Source organism: Phodopus roborovskii, unplaced genomic scaffold (genome assembly GCF_943737965.1).
Source record: "Phodopus roborovskii unplaced genomic scaffold, PHOROB, whole genome shotgun sequence".
Lineage (NCBI taxonomy): Eukaryota > Metazoa > Chordata > Mammalia > Rodentia > Cricetidae > Phodopus > Phodopus roborovskii.
In genome coordinates, this window is record NW_026126417.1 from 3,176,477 (window position 1) to 3,199,901 (window position 23,425).

At 39.1% G+C, this 23,425-nt stretch overlaps 1 protein-coding gene across 1 annotated transcript in view; it reads left to right on the forward strand.

The window, feature by feature from the left end:
* Nucleotides 1-23,425, forward strand: part of Ryr3 (ryanodine receptor 3) — a 506,993-nt gene that overhangs the window by 234,309 nt on the left and 249,259 nt on the right. Inside the window, exons 11-16 of the mRNA XM_051183787.1 lie at nt 4,225-4,398; nt 7,545-7,666; nt 15,589-15,757; nt 17,387-17,522; nt 17,942-18,037; nt 19,381-19,499. Of these exons, the coding sequence (XP_051039744.1) occupies nt 4,225-4,398; nt 7,545-7,666; nt 15,589-15,757; nt 17,387-17,522; nt 17,942-18,037; nt 19,381-19,499 (816 nt within the window). The remainder of the gene's footprint in view (nt 1-4,224; nt 4,399-7,544; nt 7,667-15,588; nt 15,758-17,386; nt 17,523-17,941; nt 18,038-19,380; nt 19,500-23,425) is intronic.

Consider the following 23,425-nt stretch of genomic DNA (forward strand, 5'->3'; position numbering starts at 1 on the left):
GGAGGCAGGACATGGCATGTAGTGCTATTCAGCAGAGCATGCCTATCAGAAGGAGGAAGAGAAGGTTAGAAGGTGGGGGGGGGGATGGAGAGAGACTCGGAGGGTAACTTATTTTGTCACATTTACTGGAGTTTCCATGGGCAAAATCAGGCTGTTTAGACTTCACTAGTTGGAGTAATTTCCATTATAGAGTTGCTTCTAGCTTTGTGGTAGCTAACCCAGGGATGATAAAGCAGAGGGACATTGCCTCCTGAGGTGTAAAGTCATCATAGAGGAGGTCTGCTTCTGGATTGTCAGTGTGCATGTAGCAAGTATGCCTTAGAACCTTTTAAGAACTCCAGGTCTATCCCTACTCAGATAAGTTAGAAGTGTCAAACAAAATAGGAAGATGGTGTCAAAATAGGAAGATGGTAGGATACAAATATTACCGTTGTAAAACTTCAGAAGTGGCCAGGTGAGTCAAGTAATAATGTCAATAAATTCCCAAAGAAAAGCACTTGGTACATACATCAAGATGTGCCCCAGAGCTGGGAATAGAACTCAGTGTTACCACTTACCAAGAATGTGGGAATCCTAGGTTTGATCCCCAACATTGAAATGAAAAAGCTGTCACTCATAACCCAGTGTGGTTAAAGCAAATGTTGCTACATAAGAGAATTGTACTCTCTTAGAACTCAGAAACTGAATGGAGACAGTTAGTAAACTAATTGCCCTGTTCTTCAGGAAAGAGCCATTTCTAGCAACAGGACATTTGCGTCTGAGTCCATGGTTATGTGGAAGAGGAGCTTCAGTTGACAGTCACGTCTGTCAAGTGAACACAGTCGAGCTTCCTAACACCACCTTCTTTTGTTTCCTTATTGATTTATCAGTGTTGTGAACTGCTGGTTTAAGCTGGGTTTTGTGTTTATTGACATTGATATCTGAGTTTTCTTGTTATTTTTCTTCTAAATGAGAAGCAGCCACCACAGTGACCATAGCAGAACCCTGGAAGATGATGTTTTGTAAAAGCACAGATGCACTATAGACTACAACGGTGACTCATTTGCTTCAGTGACTGCAGGAAGTGGAGCCTCCTATTTATTTTATTTTGTAGAAAACCATATTTAAGTAAACAAAAAATGAAAAAATAAATTACTAGTTGAGAATATGCATTATTTTCACCAGGAGCAATTAGAAACCAGTATAATTACTACATTTAACAGCTGTCTTTTGTGTTGTTTCTATTTTAGTGTTGACTATAGCTAGAGAATAGGCAACAGATAAAAGTTTTTGACATCTTGTAAGCCCTGGTACAGGCTGGAACAACTATAGGACAGTGGATATTTCTATGATGAAAATCAAGTGTCTGTTGTTTCATAGAAGTAAATGCATTCTTGATCAATTGTCTATAGAGACAGTCCTGATATATCAAAATCTATCTTCCTACCCATATATGTTATAAAATCAGAAAAAAATTTAATATATTTATTTTGAAAAATAAAATATTTTTAACATTCTATCCAATGCCTCAGCACACATTTAAAATAAAAATTTCTTATGAAATATTAATACTACTTAAATTGATATTTTATGTATGCATAAAGTAGCTGATGTTTAGTTTATGAAAGTCTGAGGGAAAAGAAATAAGAGCTGAAGTAAAAAATGAATACATATGAAAGAGTAAAATCACTCAGCTTTGCATGTTACCTCATAATATGTTCCATAAGCAATATAGATAGGTACTGAGTTTTCTATTAATTAAGAGTTCACAATTAATTGCTCTGATTCCTTTCATAGATCATTATGAGATGATAAGTGCTAAGTAGAGGAATATGGTAATGCTGGGGAGATGCAGCCAAAGACATCATATCCTCCCTACTCCGTCTTCTACCCCAATCACATTTCTCTCCTAACTTCATGTCCTCATTGCCAATTTTTATCTTTTTATTTAAACAAATAGAGGTAGACTCCTTTTTTATATTTTTATTGAAATTAAGCTTTTCATACAATATATTCTGGTTAAAGGTTCCCCTACCCTCAACCCCTCCCAGATCCTGACATCTTGACTGCATTCTGGCATTACTCTTTGAGTGACCTTGGGCAAATTATTACTTTCATTTTTCTCATCTGTAGAACTAGGACAATCCTTGTAGCACTATCAGAGGCTTTGCTATGATGAGATAGTACCTGAACCTGAAAAGAACTTAAAGATAGTGCTGAGCATGGTAAGGACTCAGTACACAATTGTTAAGAAGAGAAGGAATGTTGTTGTAATCAAGCAGAATTGCATGCCACATTTTTCTGCAAAAATTCAAGGTACTCTGTAGTTAACCGCTTTTATAACTGAGCAATTTAATGCAATATAGAGAAAAGAAATGGAAATAGAACCTTAGACTACAACCAGAGAGACCCTAATTGATGAGGAAAGGAACAAAGTCGCCATGCTTCGGGATCTACTTCATGTGGCAGGCACATCAGGTTGTCACAGGTTGTGCTTTCTTAGTATGTAAGTCCTATTTCCACACTAGAGAATGGGTAGGGAAATAGTGGACACTGAAGAATGAAACTGACTGTGACTACAACTAAGGTGGCCCCTTGCCAGCTTCTCTTCCCTTTGAAAACATTCAGGAGAAAGCTAGAAGGAGGATGTGTTAGTCTGGCTCACAGTTTCAGAATTTTCAGCTTACGGGCTGCTGGCTCCACTATTTTGAACTCTGTGGTGAGTCCTGAGTATCTATCATGGCAAAGAAGGCATTCAACCCATGGCAGCCAGAAGCAAAATGAGAGTCTAGAGTTCTGTCTTCAACAACAGCATACTATCAGAAACCAAATCCCATCCCACCAGGCTCTTCATCTTAAACACTACACCACCTCCCACTCATGTCCCAGACTGACAAGTAACCCTCTGGGGAATAGTTAAGATCCCAATTGCAACACAGCCCTAAGAAACTAATATAAAAATGACAACTTTACCTTAAAACACAGTAGTATCCCCTACTTGCACTTATTTTTACCTTTTTATTAGTTCTTTTAAAATTCCAAACAATGTGTTTTAATAGTATTCATCCACCCCCAATTCTTCCCAGTTGGGGGTCTGTGGAAACTCACTGGCCAACAACTCCAAAAGAGGTTAACTTATTCCTGGGCTTTTTAATTTGTTAGTCTGGTGTCTAGTAGGGACATTGTCACCCCAATTATAGAGTAGTTCTATTTTAACATGTATTCTCTCACTTTCTCTCTCCCTCCCTCTGTCTCAGCATCTCTCCCTTTCTCTCTGTATGTATGTATATGTGTATGAACATGCTTCTATAGGTTTCCATATGACTTTTTCAAAAGGTCTTTAGTCTTATTTATTCCTCCCCATATTCTCTACTCCCATCTTCACAACTCCAGTTTAATCCTTCTCCATTATTTTTATTTTTCTTAAACCCTTTACACCATTGAATCCTACCTCTCCTCCCTTTGAAGTACCCACTGAGCCCCTCATTAATGTTGTGATATCTATAGGTATTCAAAATGAAGTACACATATCTGAAGATTCAAGAGTAACATCCACAAATGAGAGAAAGCATGTGACATTTGTCTTCCTGGGTCTGGATTGCCTTACTCAGAATGGTTGCTTCCAGTTCTGTCCATTTACCTATTAATTTCATAATTATACTTAGTAGCTGAATAATACCCCATTATGTAACTATACCACATTTTCATTATCCATTCATCAGTTTGTAGATACATAGATTGTTTCCATTTCATGGCTGTTGTGGCTATGATATTAACAGGTGGTGTCTTTAAGCTCCTGGATTGTGGCATTTAAGATAAACATTTAAGTTATGAAAGATGTCAACGACTGAAAATGAGCTCACTGACCACTTAAAAGTGACTTGTCACAATATCTATGTTAGGATGAGGGAAGGAAAAATACAGTAAAGAAGCAAATAAAGTCAGAATAGAACAAGAACCCTACCAACTGCTTCTTTTTCCATGGTTTTAAATACATTTGAAGAGGCCAGAAGCTTCAATGCATTGGTTTTACAATTAACAGCCAGCCTTTTAAAACTCCTGGCTTGGAGATGTCATCATTATTTGGATAATAGCTTTTTGTCTTATAGATGCTACACAAGTTATTTGTTTTATATATTGAGTTGCCATATAATCAGACATGCCTATGTTTGTTTCTCTCTATCTCTCTATCTCCCTCGTGTGTGTGTGTGTGTGTGTGTGTGTGTGTGTGTGTGTGTGTAATAGGAAATCAAGGACAAATTGGATTCCAGTCACAAGAGAGATATGGAAGGCATGGGAGTTCCAGAAATCAAGTATGGAGATTCTATCTGCTTTGTCCAGCATGTAGCCAGTGGCCTTTGGGTCACCTACAAAGCACAAGATGCCAAAACTTCCCGCCTGGGACCCCTGAAAAGGAAGGTGAAATGTCTGTGGCTTGTCCAGGGTTGTTTGACACTGTGTGGGTACAGCTAGGCAGTAGAAGTGATTCTGAGGACTGAGTTACATCTCTAAAGAGTGGTTCTGTGACAGATTATACATAGTTCTCCGGTAAATTAGGCTAATTTGGTCACTGTAACCCCATTTTTGTTTTTCTAGAGTATACTATTCATGACGACTCTGTGGGGGGGGAAGAGCTGGAGCTTGTTTGATTCACTCTGAAACCCAGTCTCAATAATTCTTGGTAGTTCTACTATTTTGGGATTATCTGCATCATTGCTTCCTTCATTTAAGTGGATAATAGAGTTATTATTACTATTTTCATAAGATGGAGACTGACGAGAATGTCTATGGAGAAAATACAGTTTGCATAACAATGAGGCTACAGACACCAAAGTGCAGAGAGATGAGAATTGATGCTCTATCTACAGATGTATCAGACATGAGGTGCATCACAGTCTGCCATATCAGAAAGCTAGCCTGGGTGCTTGTAGCATCTTTTCACCATAAAGTCAATTGCCATAGTAGTAATTCTTTTTTTATAGGAACCAGAGAATAGATGCCAAGGTTATGATTTTCTTGGAAAATCCTTTCAAAATGCCCTAAAGTAATAATGATAATATCTCCAAATGATAGTTCTTATAGGATACTGGAAGCATACTAGATGGTAATAGGAAGGTTTTGCCAACCAAGATACCTTGAATTTGAGCGCTGCTGGTTAGAGGAGAATATGTGAACATGAAAGAATACCTGCTTTGATCTTTGTGTTATTCTTCCACACAGTTGCTGATCTGTAGACTAGGTAGGGAGGTCCTAGCTTGGCTCTACTGTGATAAAGAGATGGGGTATAGACACAAAATCAGCCAGTAGCTCTTGGCTTTTTAGAACCAAAATTCCCAAGTAGAGTCAGCTATAGACACAGCATGAAATTCTGTATGCAGTTTCTCATAGGATCCTAAACTGTTCCTGTGTGGACTATGTGATCAAGACAAAAAACAGGATGTCACAGCTATGATGGAGAAGCACATGGCAGAGAAAGACAGTATTACAGTTCCAAGGAGACAGTCATTGTAACTGTCTTCCAAACTGAGATGGACCTGGGGAATGCAGTAGGGTTTCAGTGAGCCCACACCCTAAGACATAGAGCTACACACTCTTAGGATTAGGGAAAACTAAAAGCATCCACCCAACCCCAGCCCCTTGCAGCCTATCCCAGCAGTCTGTAAATATTGTAGTATCTTGACAGACTGCCCTTACTACAGCCATGATAATGCTAGCATGGAATTTGTGAGTTTGAGGCTGAGCCTATAAATGGTAAGGGACTCTGTCCACATGGTAATACATTGGACTGCATTGTTGATTTAGTGTGTCTTTTCCTGCCCATAGACATACCTAATGGCTAGAACATGTGTACAAATTTGGGAGCATCCTCTTCTATATAATATTCTAACACTTAGCTATTGACATGCGAACAATGCCATGTTTCATAAGATCAGGTCAAGTTTTTCCTCTCAAATGTCCAGATCTGTGTGAAATGACTAAAACCCAGGAAGGACAATTGTAATTAAGAAAATGACAAACAGTAGCTCATATTGAAAGCAGTAGTCCTATGCATTGTGAGTACCTGCATGAGAATTATGTTCTAAGGACCTGGGCCTGGAGATCAATAGGCACTTAAACAGCTACATTATAACTAGTGTTCTCAGTCCTTATTACTTTCTATTTTGTCTGTTCAGTTTGCATATTATCTGAACAAGAAAACCCTAAGAATATTGGTCTTTGGGGACAAGAAAAGCCAGGAGTGACATAAAGTACACGTTACAGTAAGAGTGTATTGCTAAACTGCACATTGTTAACCAGACACCAGGAAGGTCTGGAAAAGTAATACTGCCTAAAAGCTGGGGAGTCCAATGGTTAGGAACCCTGTGTAATGCTTAACCTTCATTATGCATGTGAGATAAGAAGTTTCTTTTTAAAGAGAACATAGACTTTTCCAAGCCTGTATCCTACTTCCTAAGTGAATTCATTATATTAGGCTTTGTCCAAAAATATAAGAAAGAGATTTTCACATGAAAAAGAAAATAAGCTTTGATTTTATACTGAAGATCCTGACACACAGACTAAACTCAAGGACCCCATATGGCCCCTCTCTTCCACAAGATGTTGCCATGATCCAGAATTTAGATCAGGATCTGACCTTACCTTGAACCAGGGGCAAACCCTCCCACACATACTTGAACCATGAGAAGAAGAAAAGTTACCCACTTCTAACAGCTGCTAGCTTTGCCCAAGATGTGTCATGATGTCCTTGGTGATCAGCAAGGCTGTACAACTTCTTGAGAACTAGCCAAAGATCAGTAATTATTGCCCATATAGTAATCATCCCTTGAGCACCTTTCACTTTCTAGGAGTTGTTTTGATTTATTTGTAAATCGCCTAACCCCTAAAAGGCCCTACAAGATAAGCACACATTTTCAAAAGGTGACCTGGAAGCAGAGTGGTTCAGTATGTTCCTGGAGTACTCAGCTGGCAAGTAGCCAAACAGGACTGGGAAAAAAATGGCACCTGATATGAGAGTCTATGCTCTGCAATCAGCTCCGTAAGAAATACACTCCTGCCAAATCCACTTTCCCTGGCCATCCACTAGTTAACTAACCCACCATAGCTGCCCTTCAGTAGAGAAATCCAACCCTGATCCCAGCAGAGGGCTTTGCTTCCAATTGCTCTGGCTCAATTTACATGTGGAGAAGATAGGTCTGAATGAAGGGTCTTTTCCCATCTCCAAAGGGTTACCCTCTGTGTTCATTTTAAAGATGGAAAACAAAATTCATTATAAAAGTATGTTTTCTCCCTTCAAATTGGCCATCCAGGCCTGGGAAATTTATTGTAGCTCACACCATGGTGGCACATAAAATATCATTCTCATCAAACCACCAGGCTGTGGGAATAATTCACATGTCAGTAATGGGGCATATGGGCAAAATAACTTTGTTAATGTCCCATTTTCAAAATGGACTCAGGGGAGCTTGGCTAGGGAAAAGAATAATAAGGAAACACCACCAAAAGTGTGGGTGGCCCAGCTGTGGAGTAATGTGTAACCTGGACTTGTTCCCATGCTCTGTGGGTAGGTCATACTCCATCAGGAAGGCCACATGGATGACGGATTAACACTGCAGAGATGCCAGCGTGAGGAGTCCCAGGCTGCTCGCATCATCCGGAACACAACAGCCTTATTCAGCCAGTTTGTCAGGTATTTTGTTCCCTTCCCTTTCTCTTCCAAACCTACCTACACATCTCCTTTTGATACCAGGAATGTTTGAGGAAGACATTATAATCACCTTTATTTTTTTTTTCTCTCAGAGAGAGATTAGGACAGAATTTAATCTGATGCATAGGTAACCTACCAGCTTCACTTATTACCCAATGTGTCTAAAACCACACTGGTTGCTTGGGTTAATGAACAATTAACTAATGCAAAGAATAGCTAAGGTCTTTGCAAAATGAAGAACAAAGTATTAAAAACAAACAGTGTCTTTTTATCCCTTTATATTTGCAGAATACAGAGACAAAGGGACAGAGAGAAACCAACCCAAACTGTCCAAACTATTTAGAGAGGCTGTCTGTATCACTCAGAATTGTTGCATGTGCTGTGGAAGCCTTGAGTTACCTAACTATGGCTGGGGCTGTAGCTGGGAAAAGTAGCTGAACTGCTTGGTTGGATGGTAAACCCTTCAGCCTCAACATGTTGCCAAAACAGAATTCAGGATTCTTCATCATCAATTACTGTGAGGAACTGATCTTGCTGGAATCAATCCAGTGACCCAGGCTTTTCTTCCTCATGCAGGAAACTCTCTTTAAAGCCTCGAAGGGTACAAGCTGTATGTGTGAATCGGCATAAAGTGAGAACTCGTCACTTCTCATTCTCTGTAGTTAGAACACTGCAAGCTAAGGCAGTACTAGCTGCAGAGCAGAATAAATGACACTTCTGGTGACAGTAAGGAGTAGTTGGGCGACTTGGGAGAAAATAGGCTCAGCTCCTGGGGTGGAAGTCCCCTCTCTCTTGCTGCCTTAGCAGCTCCCACGAGGTCCTGGAATGTGTTCCTGTGTGGGCTCAGCATCTTCACATACAAACCAGTTACACAGAAACATGGTCATCTTTGACCTCAGCTCCACTGAATCAGGCATCCAGAGTCAAAGCTATCAAGTTATGTTTGCCTAAGTCAGTGGTTTTCAACCTGTGAGTCATGACCCCTTTGGGCATTGTATAGCAGATATCCTGCATATCAGATATGTACATTATAGTTCATAACAGTAGCAAAATTGAAATTCTGAAGTAGCAATGAAATAATTTTATGGTTGGGGGTCACCACAGCATGAGGAACTTATTAAAGGGTCCCAGCATTAGGAAGGTTGAGAAGCACTGGCCTAGGTGATGCCTGCCTGTGTGTTCTAAAGTTCAAGAAATCATTCCTTGGAATAGCGCTCTTAACCTTGGCTAAGTGTTAGATTCATTGGGGCAGCAATTAACACTATGATTTCTATATTGTGTCTCAATCAAACTTTCTCAAAAGTCTGGAGGTGAGATCCAAGAGCCAGAAGTTAGCAGGGCCCAGACTGTAATCCTGGTATTGATGGCTATGGTGAGAGGATTTTTGAATTCTAGGCCAGTCTGGGCTTTATAATGATATGCTTGCTGTCTCAACAATAACAACAAAAGCCAAATGTCAGTACTTCATTGAAGCCTCTCTGATGATTCTAATATTCAGTCAGAATGGAGAATCATTTCAACAAATTTTCTTCAACTGCATGATCAAAAATAGCCTGTTAATGTCAATATATCTAACGTATGCCAAACAAAGCGAAGAATGGGAAGTGAATGGTGTTTCATTTTTATAAATGATAACATTTAAATCACTTCATATGAATTCATTCCCTTGGTTAGAATTTAATCAGAGAGGAATTTGTATGCAAACACACTGTTCATGTGGTCCTGACTAGCATCCAATCCATCACCCTTATGGTAGATGGTTTTCTTATCTGTCCTCCAGGTCTCCCAACGTTTGTGTTAAACTGTCTTAAATGTCAACAGCTTTAACCTCACACACAAAACTTAATTCCAAATGAATCAAAGATCTAAATACACAAAAGCAACAAAGAAAAAATAGATAAATTCGACTCTTGAAATTTGTAAATTATTTCACTGAAAAGGATGCAATAAAGTAAGCGGAGACAATTCACATAAAATAAGAAAATGCTCATAAATTATATATCTGACAAGGGGTTTGTATCTAGGAGAAAGAACAGAATTTTTCAGTGATAGAGAAAGTTAACTGATTAAAATAGTCAAAGGCCCTTAGTAAAAAAATGTCTTAAAAGAATATATGCAAATGACCAGTGAACACAGTAAAAGATGTTCAGTTTCAATCCTTAACTATCAGGAAAATCACAACACAGATCCCAGTGAAATACTTGTTGATACCCACTAAGATGGAACATGTTAAATAAGAAATGTAGGATGAAACTGGACTCCTCACTGCTGATAGGAATGTAAAACGTAGCAGCAGCTACTTTGGATAACAATCTAGAAGTATCTTTGTAGGTTAAATAAAAGAGTTACCTCAGGACCCATCAATTCAACTCCTAGGTTTATGTACAAGAAAAATTAAAACATATTAACAAAGCAATGTCCACAAATACTCATATCAGTGCTATTTACAATAGCTCCAATGCAAAAATAAACCAAATGTTCATCAGTTTACAAACAGATAAATAAAATGTGCCATATTAATAAAATAGAATAAGAAATTACCTATGCATATCATAACATAGTACATTGCTTTTGCTTTTTGTTCACATGGGTATAATAAAAATCATGTTAAGTGAAAGAGAGCCATCCACTATGTAGTCTCTTTACAGGAACTGAATGGGCAAATCTGTAGACCCAGGAAGGAAATGATTGGTAATAAGAGCTAGATTTTGGAGTGGGGAAGACAGCTAATGACAGAGTTCTTAAATGGTTTCTTATTTGCATAAGTTCTTAAATGGTTTATGAAGATGCTAAACATTATTAAGCCACTAAATTCTATCCTTTAAATGTGTGCTTGTATGAGATCTAAATTGATGTTTCAATAAAACTGTTATTACATAGCTAATGAGGGTTACAAGCCTAACAATGAGAAAATTTTTAAGTGTAATTTTTTTCCATTTTTTATGTCATCTTATATTCCAACCACAGTTCTCCATCCACCCTTCTCCCTGCCTCCTTTGCCTCCTCCCAACCCCCTCACTTCTCCCCTGCCCACCCTAAGCCACTCTTCCTCACAGGTAAGGGCTCACATGAGGAGTCAACATAGGCATAATTGGTTAGGGCAGGGCCATGCCCCTCTCCCATGCTTTAAGGCTGAGCATGGCATCCCACCTTGGAGAATGGGCTTCAGCAAGCTAGTTCATGTACTGGGATTATACTGTTGTCCTACTGCCACTGAGCATGGCATCACACCCTAAGCAATGGTCTCCAACAAGCTAGTTCATGTGCCTGGTTTATATTATGGTCCAACTGCCAGGGGACCCTCAGCTAATCCAAGCTTCACAACTGTCTTCTACATACAGAGGGAAACCTGATGTTAGGGTAACTCCCAAGGATCCATAAGGGGAAATTATTTTTAAACAGATTATTGAGGCAGAGTTTATGCCTCATAAAATTCACTTTCACAAGTATATAATTCAGTGAGATTTAACATATCTACAGAGCTGTGAAGTGATCATCACAATTAAATTTTAGAGGTCTTATGCCCACTGAAGTTTGGTCCAGTTGCCACTCATAGCCCTGTTTTTGTTTTTGTTTTTGTTTTGTTTTTCATTTTATAAGTAATGCTTCTAGACATATTAGTGTAGATGTTTTTAGATGTGTGGAAGTATGTGTGTGTGTGTGTGTGTGTATGTGTGTGTGTGTGTGGTGTCATGTATATGCAGATAGACACTTCTATATATTCTCATGTCAAGTCCAGAAGTCAATGTTAAGTTTCTTCCTCTATTGCCCCTCCTTACTTTTGAAGACAGAATCTCTCACTGAACGTGTAACTTGCTGCTTGACTAGATTGACTTGTCTCTATTCCCATCACCCAGTCTTTGCCAGCACTCACCATGATGACTGGTTTTTGCATAGGTTCTGGGAATCCAAATTCAAGTCCTCTTTCTTGCAGAGTCAGCACTTTACTCACAAAGTCATCACCCTAGTCCCCACTTTTAGTCATTTCTAGGTGTTCATCTCAATTTCTACTGCTGTGCAACAATCCCTGCTTGCCATCATAGCACACTGTATCCTTGTACCAATTTAATAGTCTCCCCCATTCTCCTTTCAGTGTATATGTATTTTACTTTCTTTAAGTACGTCAGAGAAATGGAAATTCATAATCCTGACCCATCTGTGCATTGTTTATTTCACACAGCAAAATGATTTTAGTGTTTGAATCATTTATCAGAATTTTATTCCTTTTCAAACCATTCTATTGAATGAACTACCATATTTTGTTTGGCCATTCATCCATCAATTGAAATTTGAGTGTATCTATTGTTTGGTTATGGTTCTTTCATGCACATGTGCTCACTATGCTGGTATTGAACTCAGAGCCTTGCACATGCCAGACAAGGGTTCTACCATCTGAAGTATATCCCCAGACCTGTTTACTTATCCAAAAACAGCATCTTTCTGTATTTATTGTCCAGGATCACCTTGATCTTCTGGTCCTCCTGACTCAGCCTCCATGGTATTGAAATTTCAGGCATATATTGCCATATAGGACATGCTTAAATTTCAATAAACTGAAAAGAACAGTTTCCCAAGGGGGTATATATCTAGAGTCCCCTCATAGATGAATGAAGTTCTATTTTCCCTGAATCCTTGCCTATATTTGCTGTTAGCCAGTGTTTTGATTGTAACCATTATATAGAAGTGGAATGGTGTGGATATGCATTTCCAGAATGAATAATGGTATCAAAACATCTTTTCATGTATTTTGTGGCCATTCATACATCTTCTTTGGTGCAGTGTAATCAAATGTGTTTGCCTCTTAAAAATTGAGTCATTTGTCTTCTAATTGATATTTCTAAGTTCAGTGAACTTGCTAGTACAAGTCATTTACCAAATTTATGATTTATAAGTATTATATCCTAATCTGTGGCTTTTCTTCTCATTTTCTTTTTAATTTTTAAAAATTTTAATTTATTTTATGTATATACCTGTTTTGACCACACATATACATCATTATTAAAATATTAATCATATATCCAGCAACACCATTAAAATTGGGTTTTAATTCTAGGGGCTTTGTTTTAGTGTAGAGTTTTAAGAGTTTTCTAGATAAAACATAAGGTCATCTATGAATGGAGTATTTTTTTTTCTCTTTCCAGTAGGAATGCCCTTTGTTTCCTTTTTTCCCTCTGCTTTTACTGATTAGAACATCCAGTTCTGTGTATAATGAAGATGCTGTCAGCAAATACTCTTGTTCCATTTCTAATCTTAGGAGGAAAACGTTGAAGGTACTTCCCCTCCCCCATTAAGCTCTGTGTTTTCTGTAGGGTCTTTGAAAATGCCCTTTACCAAGCCATCTGTTTCTAGAAATTCACGGTGGTTTTTGCCTTGAATGAGTGTTAGATTTTGCCAAATACTTTTTCTTTGCCTTGTGTTCTGGTCCTATGTCAATAAGATTTATTACTTTAAGTGACTGAAAATAAGGACATTTCTAACTGTTACAGAATTTTGTCTTCTGACTTGAGGCTGTATGTTTTTCTTCATAAGTTGTTACATGGTTATTTTTATAATATGTACATTGCCTTGAGAAGCTGACTGATTTGAAATTATAAATTATCTTGTCTTTCTATAAACACCTTTTCACTCAACTTTGTAGAGCCCCTCAGTATCACACGTGCAGAAGTTCTTCACTCCTACGATTTTACCTCATAGGCAGCTTTGACTCTCAGCTACATCTTCTGGAGATTTTATATATTATGTTTTTTCTCTTCAAATCAAGTCTGATTGTTCTCTTTATCCATGTGTTTAATGCACTTATGTTTAATTAAATAGGTGTTTATACTTATAATTGTCATTTTGCTGTTTTTGTTTCTATCTTTTGTTCCATCTTTTACTACGTTCTTCGGGGTTAAATATATATTTCTAGTATACTGTTTTAGTTTTAAGGATTTTTTATCTTTATTGGATTTTTTCTTAGTAATAGTAATATGTATGTAACTTGAAATAACTTATTTCAAATTCATGCTAATTTAAGTAAAGTATCTTTATTCCAATATTGTTCTACTCTCTCCCTCCTCCTTTTTGACATGTGATGTCTCAATCTGTTAGAATCACAGCAGTTTTATAATGATTGTTTTACAGAATGGTTTGCTGAATCAATTAGAAGACCAAAACATCATATTTGAATACTTGTTTCATTATAATGCCTTCTCACCTTTCTCCCTCTGCCTGTTTGTAGTTATTAAATTCCCAAGGACTTCCTTTAACATTTATTGTCTAACATTCCTGATGGGTCTATGTTTGGCTGCAAAATACATTGAAATTCAGGAAGTTTACAATTCAAACTTGGAGTTTACTGTATATTTCCTGAGGCCCCATATTCACCCAGATATGAGTAATTGGCATGGACCCTGGCCAGTTCTTGCCCTTGGCCTGCCCTGATATATTAGAAGTCTTTGCCCTAAAACTCACACTTCCCTAACCTAAAAGACAATAGACTCCCACCATTCTTACCAAAGTTTGATTATTAAAAAACAAACAAAAACACTGCTTCCCAATTTGATACACACACACACACACACACACACACACACACACACACACACACCTGGCCAGTTTTCAGAATTCTGAATTTTATTTAATTTTCTCAAGTTTTTGTATACAATGAGCTCCCTTCTTCAGCTCTTCTAGACTCTTCATCCTCATTGGGGCCCTTATTTCTTCCAGTCACCATAGAATGTTTTAGAAGAAAGAACAACTAATGGCAAATCCGTGCAGCTGAAGTGACAACCTTGTAACAACTAGGAAATAAAAGAGGAAAAGTAATTTGGAAACAGACTCTTGTCTTCCACCTCTTCTGAGAAGGCACAGTATGCAGTAGCCTTCTAAGAAGGCAAATCCAAACCATAGAATAGGAACAGAGCAAGACAGAGCTCTGAAGAAAGGAAGTAAAGTTCCATTGTGATTCCTTCACCCTCTGTAAAGCTGCTAAGAACTGTGCAGGAGGACAAATAAGAGAAGTGCTAGACAGAGACTCTCAGAAATGAACCCAAGTTATTGACAGTAGCCCTTTAAGTTTAGCATTAAGAAGGAACAGAAGCCAAGAAGACCAGACACTTAAGCTAAGAGGGATAACATTGAGATCCTGGAAAGAGAGGTATGTGCAGAGGGAGGAAATCCAGGAGGAGAAGGATCCACAGGTAGGGAACAGACACAGACAGCAAAGGTGACATTAACACTTAGATGACAGAAAACAGGTGTGTGCCCACATGCAACTACAAAACCATATACAGATGCATCAGAAAACACTTGGAGAGAGAGCGTGTATGGGGAGAGGGAGAAGACAAGATGGTGTAGATGGAGAGACTCCCATCTCCTCCTGCCTTGTGTTTAATCTATTCTAAGAAGGTATCACAGATTGAAAGAACAGGATTGTAGGTTAATACCTTTGTTATTTTTTTCCAAGTGTGTTTATTTAAAGAGAAAGTGTGACAGACAGACAGGGATGAATGGAAGTGAACCATCTGCTGTAGATAGAAACCAACATCCTAATAATCACAGTCGACATTCTCTCTTTAGATTACACAGAAATCATCATTAGACACTCAGTGAAGGCCTGTTTGGCACTGAGTGCTGAGCATAGCAATGCAACAGGATAAAATGTAAGTTGCTTGAAAATAAATGTAACAAAAGGAATCATGTTCCCTTGTTTGTAACATAGCTTTAAATGAATACTAATATTGTCTCCCACTGCTGTGTTGCTGGGTACACTTTATCTTGTGGTTGTTGGTGCAATGACTACCCCAGGATGCAGTTTACTGTGTCCTGGGAGGAGCTGGAAAGTGTAAGGACCCAGTAGACATTCGTCAGTGCCCTGCTGGTGCCTGGTGCCTGAGCAGTGTCATCTCATGGGGTTTTTTTAGTGGAAACAATCGCACAACTGCCCCTGTCACCCTGCCAATAGAAGAGGTCCTGCAGACCCTACAAGACTTGATTGCCTACTTCCAGCCACCAGAGGAGGAGATGCAACATGAAGACAAACAGAATAAGCTCCGTTCACTCAAAAACAGACAGAATCTTTTCAAGGAGGAGGTAAGTCAGGAGAGATTGATGATTGATTGATTGATTGAATGATTGATTGATTGATTCTCTTTGCATTCACAGCTGAAATATCCCTGAGCCTGCAGCTTAGCTCTGTCTGTATGCATATACATATTCATGATCAGACTCAAAATAAGAAACTTCCCAGAAGCTGGAAAAAAGGGCTTTAGTAGGGATTTATATTCTCCGACACCCACCAGTGATAAATAAGTGATGGTTGGCCCATTCATACTGTTTAGGATTTGATGCTTCATTGTGAATCTGTATCTAGAATCCACAAACAAGATATCAGCTTGTTATAGCATGTCCTTGGTTGTGATCCACAAATTTTGGAATATGCCAGAAGTACCTGGAAACCAGTTTGAAAAATGCCAATGCTTATATTTCATCACAACAGAAGTATCTGGGAAGCGGGCTTGAAGGATATAGATGATGGTGTATCTGCTATTAGACAGTGAACATCTGAGTCACTGGGGTAGGGACTGAATGTGAAGGAAACATTAAATGGCAATGTGGTGTCCTGTGACTCAGCCTCTTCTTCTAGCCCCATTTTTGCCTGCTGTCATGGCCTCCTCTGAATTCGGGCATGGTGACATGGTGCCACTAGGCTGTGGTAGACTTCCCCAGCACTCTATGCCTGCAGATTATCCCAAGTTGTTGATGTGGGATACACAATCCCTATCCAGGCTTCAGATCTTAGCAAAGTAGTACTTGGAGGCCTTCTGCATATGCTGTAGACTATTTAATGGGCATTCACCATCTCTCTCCTACACATCATTAATAAGTAGGCTCATATGTTCTTTTGGGGTGCCATCATCTTGTAAGAATGCTGGGAAAATGGTTGAAAATGCTCTTTAGACTTGTCTTTAAACCCCACCTAGAGTTAAGGAAAGTGAACATTGTTGTCTGGTACAAATGAATAAATTTCCCTTTTTAATGAAAATGGATTTTTTTTTCATACAATATATTCTGATCACAGTTACCCCTCCCCAAATTCCTCCCAAATTCTTCCCACACACCTTTCTTTCTTCCTTCCTTTAGGGAAAAAAGCCAGTAAAAGTATTTTTTAAATATAATAGGAAAAAAATAAAGAGAAAAAAAAGGACCCCCTCCCTAAAAAACAGTACAAGCACACATACAGACACAGAAACACACAGACTCGCACACACAGAAATCTCATAAATCGCAGAATCAGAAACCACAATATGAATGAGATTTCTTGAACTTGAGGTTTAGGATGGAAGTAGGTGATAGACCCTGAGTATTTTCTGAGTCAGAATCACTTCCCATCAGACGGAAGGAAGGTTTGTGTGTCTCATTCACACTCTGTCTTCCTTGCTGAGTCCTTGGACTGAGTGAAATGCAGCACATGGGGACAAACCTGTCACAAGAGACTGCTGACTCACTCTACAAATGGATGTTATTTAGGTCTATGAGGCATTTTTAAAAAATGTGTATTTTGTTTTTAAGAAGAAAAGGCTCTGCTGGCACCATGAAAATCTGTTGCCGTGTAATACTGTCAGTTTTAGGAGGTGATGGACATTGGAGAAAAATGAACCAAGGGATCCACAGTGCCTTTTTTCTGTCAAGAATGCTGATCTCTTCCTCACCTCTCCTCAGGGAATGTTGGCCCTGGTATTGAACTGCATTGATCGCCTAAATATCTACAATAGTGTAGCACACTTTGCAGGGATCGCAAGGGAAGAGAATGGCATGGCCTGGAAAGAAATTCTGAACCTGCTCTACAAATTGCTAGGTGAGTATGCATACAGCACCTCCTCCCAGAAAGATGTGCAAGGCTCCGTGGGTTGTTAACTTGAAGTTTAAAATTCCTTGGAAGCCATTTGTTAAAGATCCCCTCCTAACCTGGTTAATCGCTGTTAACTAGTAGCTTATTGTACTTTCCAAATTTAGAGCTAGAAGTTGTCAGCTATGATAGCCAAGAATGCATGCCAAAGGCCAGTGTACCCGTGTACATGTGAGAGAGGGAGTAAGTGATAGATTTTAAATCCCCTAAATGTGGGAATGGGGGTTATCAAAGGGCCTGACTGGGCAAGATTGCTATTTGGGGCTTTTTTTTGGAGCTAAGCTTGTGAATCACTCAACAGCTTTCTGAGTCTTTCTCCATCATTATGCCCTTTAACCTACATGATCAATTTTCCCCCTCGGTTCCAGCTGCTCTCATTCGTGGAAACAGAAACAATTGTGCTCAGTTCTCCAATAACCTTGACTGGTTAATTAGTAAATTGGACAGACTAGAATCTTCCTCAGGTAAGAACTAAAAACAACAACAACAAAATTTAACCGGGGAAAGGATAATTTTCTCCCCTTTGGTAGAAATGAAAATAGAATTGACTCATTTCCATTTGGTGGCCAATAATCCTCAATTCAACAATGCTCCCTGACAAGAAGATGCCTTTATTTAACAGAATCTAACTTGAGCTTCTCTAATCCTTCCTCTTTTACTTAACTTTTCATTCTGTGCTTTTGCCTTTACTCCATGATGCTCCACACACTCACACCCAGTTATGTTGGCCTCCTCCTGCTCCCCCATTCTCTTTGAACTCAGAATGAATGCCCCTTTCAATATTAGCTTAGCAGAACTAAGGATGGCCTTTAACTTCAGGTAAGTAATCCTCGCCCACCCACCCCCAATGGTCTTTCCTATCACATCTATGGCCCTTCCTGGTGACTCTTGGAGAATGGAGCATCATAGTCACCATCACTACGTAACCATGCACAGGCTGATCAGTACGCTTCTGAGATGAGTGCACACGGCAGGTGTGTGCTGTCCTATGGGAAGCTGCAGTCTTTTTGATGCTTTTCTTACAGTCTAGAGGTGGCAGGTGCTTGAGGAAACCATCCAAGGAATGGTTCCCCAAGGACCTCCATCCTGCCCACATCATTTCAAGTTTCTCTTCTTTCTGGTACCTTTTTTTTTTTTTTTTTTTTTTTGTTAAGAACCCTTTGCTTGAGTAAAACAGAATTAAGGAATTTTTAAAAAATAAAACCAGTGAAGCTCTTGGCCAGCGACTTGCCTTGGATTCCCATCATGGTGCTAACCTTGTATGCCATGCTACAGTAATATTCATTACCTTAAGGCCTCAAATTGTACGTAGAAATCCATCCTCTGTGTCAATTAAGTCAGTTTGTTTCTCAAGCTCATACTTTATTAGCTACATTAGAACATCAAAAATAGTCACTAATTTCAGAATATTTTTAATTGCTTGTATGATCTTTATAAGCTGTAGGTAAATTGGGCAACTGCTTATATATCTGTATTTAAATGAAGTTACTGTCTGGTTTGGACAACCTAAGAATCCCACTTTATAGCTCCTTTCCTATTTCTGACAAAAATCATGTTACTGTCTAGGAGAGGGAGAATTAAGTTAGTGTTTAGTTAAACTCACCTCTAAATTAAGGGCAACATGGCTTTGGGGCCCCTGGAATCTACCAGAAATGACTGCATTACTCTTCTGGCTAGGAAGGTTTAGTAGAGTCAACAACTATGGTACTCTGACCCCTTAGGATGCTCTTTTTTATTCTCGGGTTTCTAAATTTGGTCAGTTCTGCAGTTTGCTGAATGGCCAATGATTGTCATGACATTCATGCAGGTATCTTGGAGGTCTTGCACTGCATCCTGATTGAAAGCCCAGAAGCCTTAAACCTGATAGCAGAGGGCCATATCAAGTCCATCATCTCCCTCCTGGATAAGCATGGGAGGAACCACAAGGTGGGTATGGAAGGAAGGCCACTCCTGATGGTTTATTTTCCTGCCTTTTCTTTCCCTCACACTAATATGCATTCTGTGTTGTTGGACACATGCTGCATAGTCTCTTGCTAGTTTTGACAAAAAGCTTTGGGAAATTGGGAGTCTGAAAAAATCTACAGACTCACTCCAAGACAGCCAGCCTCACTGAATCTTAAATGAACTACGTTTCCCTAGCTTCCTAAGTCCAGCCCGTTATCATTAGTCCTTAACACAAATCTCACTGTGGGGCCAGTTGAACAAGATTGGCTCTCACTCTTGGATCTATAAGTTTAGACGTGCATGATTTGATTGGACGTGTGGGGTATTTCTGAGCTGCCAGGAATTCTTAAGGGTGATGTTTAGTCCCCAGCTCTCTCCTACCATTATTTTGTGGGAAGGGAACTATATTTGGGGATGTGTTTCAGTCCAGCAAAAGGAGCCACTGCAGCACTGACTACATGATATGCACCAGCTTGAGGAAGCAGAAAAGCTATGATTCTTAACATCTGTGAAATTGCTTGGCAAAGAAGAAAAATATGTGGGGTTAGTAATTGCTTTCTCCGATGTGGTAAATCAAAAGCAAGCGTGAGGCTTGAGCCTTAGTCCAGCTTCTGTACATTCCAACATGTTCCTCCCTGTCCACAAAAGTGTAGTAAGAATGACTGATAAGCATAGAAGAAATGCATGGCTTGAGCCACATTCTAGCACTGAAGACAAAGAAGCCATAAAAAGGAGGTTGTCCCGGTTTCATTACATTGGGGCCTTGCTACAGTCATCCCACATAAAGCACTTCAAAAGTAGCCAGCTTCCTTACCACTTCCCACATCCAAAAACACTGATTGGGTGGCGTTTGATGACAACTTCCTGCCCATTCCACAGTAGAGAAAAGTGAGGCCTGGTGAGCCTGGAGGACTATGTGTTTGAGCAAAACCCTGTTTCAAAACAGTTCGATTAAGGGTGCCCTACTTTTATATTTGATAGATTTTTATGCCACGAGTATCCTAGGCTCAAAGTATCATTTGTATCTTAGGGGGTAATTTTACAAAGAACTTGCTGAGTGTAGGCCAGAGTTCTCTTATACTTCACTTTTGCTTAGAAAATGGCAATGAATTCTTCCTCTATCCACTGCTCTGTGCTTTCTGTTGCCCCAGTATTTCAAAGTCTCTCTCATTCACTGAGTTTTCTGTGAAGACAGTGACTCACAATATGTAGAATTCCGCAGTCTCAGAGAACCTGAGCAGTCATCTGTTGATGATGTGGTGATGATGGCAGTGATAAATGCCGGGGTTTTTTGTTTGTTTGTTTGGTTTTGTTTTTTGTTGTTGTTGTTTTATTTGTTTGTTTTGCACTCATGGGATGCCAGGTACCACTTTCTATGTTCACATGCATCCTTTTTATTCTTCACAGTGCCCCTCCGAAGCAATGTCCTTATTCTTTCCATTTTACAGAGGCAGAAAGTACAGAACATGGGCCCTTGGAATTCAGCAGTTTTCCAGGGGCCTCTCAGCTAATTGATGACATGCTGAAAGCAAACACTTATAGTTCTTGCCAGTGTCTCAAGCTGAAGAAGAAGAAGATTTTCCTATGGCCCAATTATCCTGGGAGGATATTGATTTTGTTTTTAGAATTACCTAAATATAAAGCTCTTCAAAGTGTAACCCCTACAATTAAAGGCCATCATATACTAACACTGAAGCTTAAAGGCTCCCATTATCCGTGAATGTGCCTTTAAAGAGTTTGTGTATATAGTGGAGATTGGGATCCATTCTTGTCCCATAACACCTCCAGCCATTTGCTTAGAATCAAGACTGCATTTAAGTGCAGCAATGGCTCCAAATCTACTTCCTTTCTATCCTATTTAAGTTGGTAGCTTGGTTACAATATAGAAGCTTTACCTCATTTGAGATCACAAGTTATACAAAAGAGCAACTTTTCCAGGACCTATCAACATTCTCCTCTTGTCTATTAAAAAGCAACACTGAAACTTTGTCTACTCTTCAAGCGTTAATTTAAATTCTACTCCATCCATGAAACTTCAGAAATCCCAGTTGTAATTGATCTCATCTCTACTCTTACACAATGTTTTTATGTTATAACAACTATTCTAATTTGCATTTCACTGTGGTTTTTTTCACGGCATATTTCCCTTACCCATTATAAGTGACCTCATGATAGAGACTATTGTTATGATTAGCTCAGGGTCAAGCTCACATACTTGATGATGCAGGCATCCATAAATGCTTGTCAAAATTTCAGTAAGCAAAATCAGTAAGTGAATAGAGCCCAAACCCATCCCTGTCTCACCTTGAATTGATGGGAGGCTGCACATGTGTACATGGTTTATCTTATAGAACAAAAGGAAAATCAGCGAAACAAAATATCACTAGCACTAGTTTGTTTGGCAAAAAAGAATAACTGATAAAAAAATTAGAGCAAAAAATTCTATATTTTCCCATAGAACTAGCTTTTATTAATAAAATTATAATTAATAAGGATGGTGTACTCATCTACTTGCTTCCCTAATAAATTTGCCCCAATCTACTCAATCTTATCACAGATAAATATTTTATTATCTTTTGGTTTCACAATAAATTTGAGTCACTTGTGACAAAAAAACATACATGGGAAAATAGTATTGGTCCCCGGGAAGAATGAATCAGAAACAAAAGTTTAGCCTGCTTTGGTGGAGGATAGAATGTAAGTAAACAAATCATTAACTCCCACACCATTGCTCTGGACCAGCTCCAGTTGTTTCATGCAGCCACAGCAGCAAAGAATGGTTGCCAGTGACTTAGTTCTTCTCATCCGCAGGGAGAACAAATTTGAACCCAAGGGGGCTGGAAATACTCTTTTATCAAATGTGTAGCTTGGTGTAAAAATCACAAACTGGGTATATATTACATTTTAAAATAAGTCTGCTTTTACATAAAGACTAATGACAATAAAATATCCAAATAATGTTTGTGTTGATGTATAATATAGATTTCTTTGAAGGAGGATCCCCATATAAATGTATGTTTCTCACATAGGCTGAAGGAGACAAAGATCAGTGAATGCCTATTGGAAGAAATGTGATGAAAATTATTATAGCTCTACTAATGGGCCGTTGATTAAAAGGCCTGAAAGAAGTCTGTACTCAGTAGTTAGCATACAGTGCTTTTTCTCACATCACTGTCCAGAGCCCATCAGCTGCAGGGCCTCACTCTGTGTCTGTTCAGAGACACAAGCTCTCTCAGGACACCTCTAGCTGCCATGGGCTTACAAATGTAGACAATGCCGGAACTTCTTATAACATGAAGGCTTTGGTTTAGAATTTGGTGTGGCTGTGGCTTGGTGAAGCAATCTGTGCACCTCATTTCTAGCAAGCTCCCAGTCCTGTCAGAGTTACCAGCCTAGGAATCTGAGAATGGAGTCCCTGGCACTGTAAACCCTGGATTGGATCTGTATGCAGAGGGAAGAATAGAGAGCATTTGGGAGAGTTGGGGAGTTGTCATCATATCCATCCTATTGCTCTTGAGCAGAACTCAGGTCCGTGAACCAACATACCTGCAAGGTAGACCTTGTCAGCTCAGAAAGAGAAGGATATGGAGTCTGGGGAACACTCAGCAGAACCTACCTCACCAGGCAACCTTCCCGGGGGCTGCTGAGAAATTAACAAGCACAGATGGTCTCTAGGCAAGATGCCTGTGAGCTCTCATGGTATAGTCCATCTACATCTGCTTCACATTGAAAAGAGTCCCTTTAAATACTTTCAGAAAGAAGTGCATCCCTATTCCCCCATTGTACGTGAAGAAATGTCATCTTTATGGTGTCAACTGTTTATAGGTATATGCTGCTCTATCAGGCTATGCTCTTTGTCATCTTTATTTCTCTTTACTGTTGCTATTATATATGAATTAAGCTCAGCT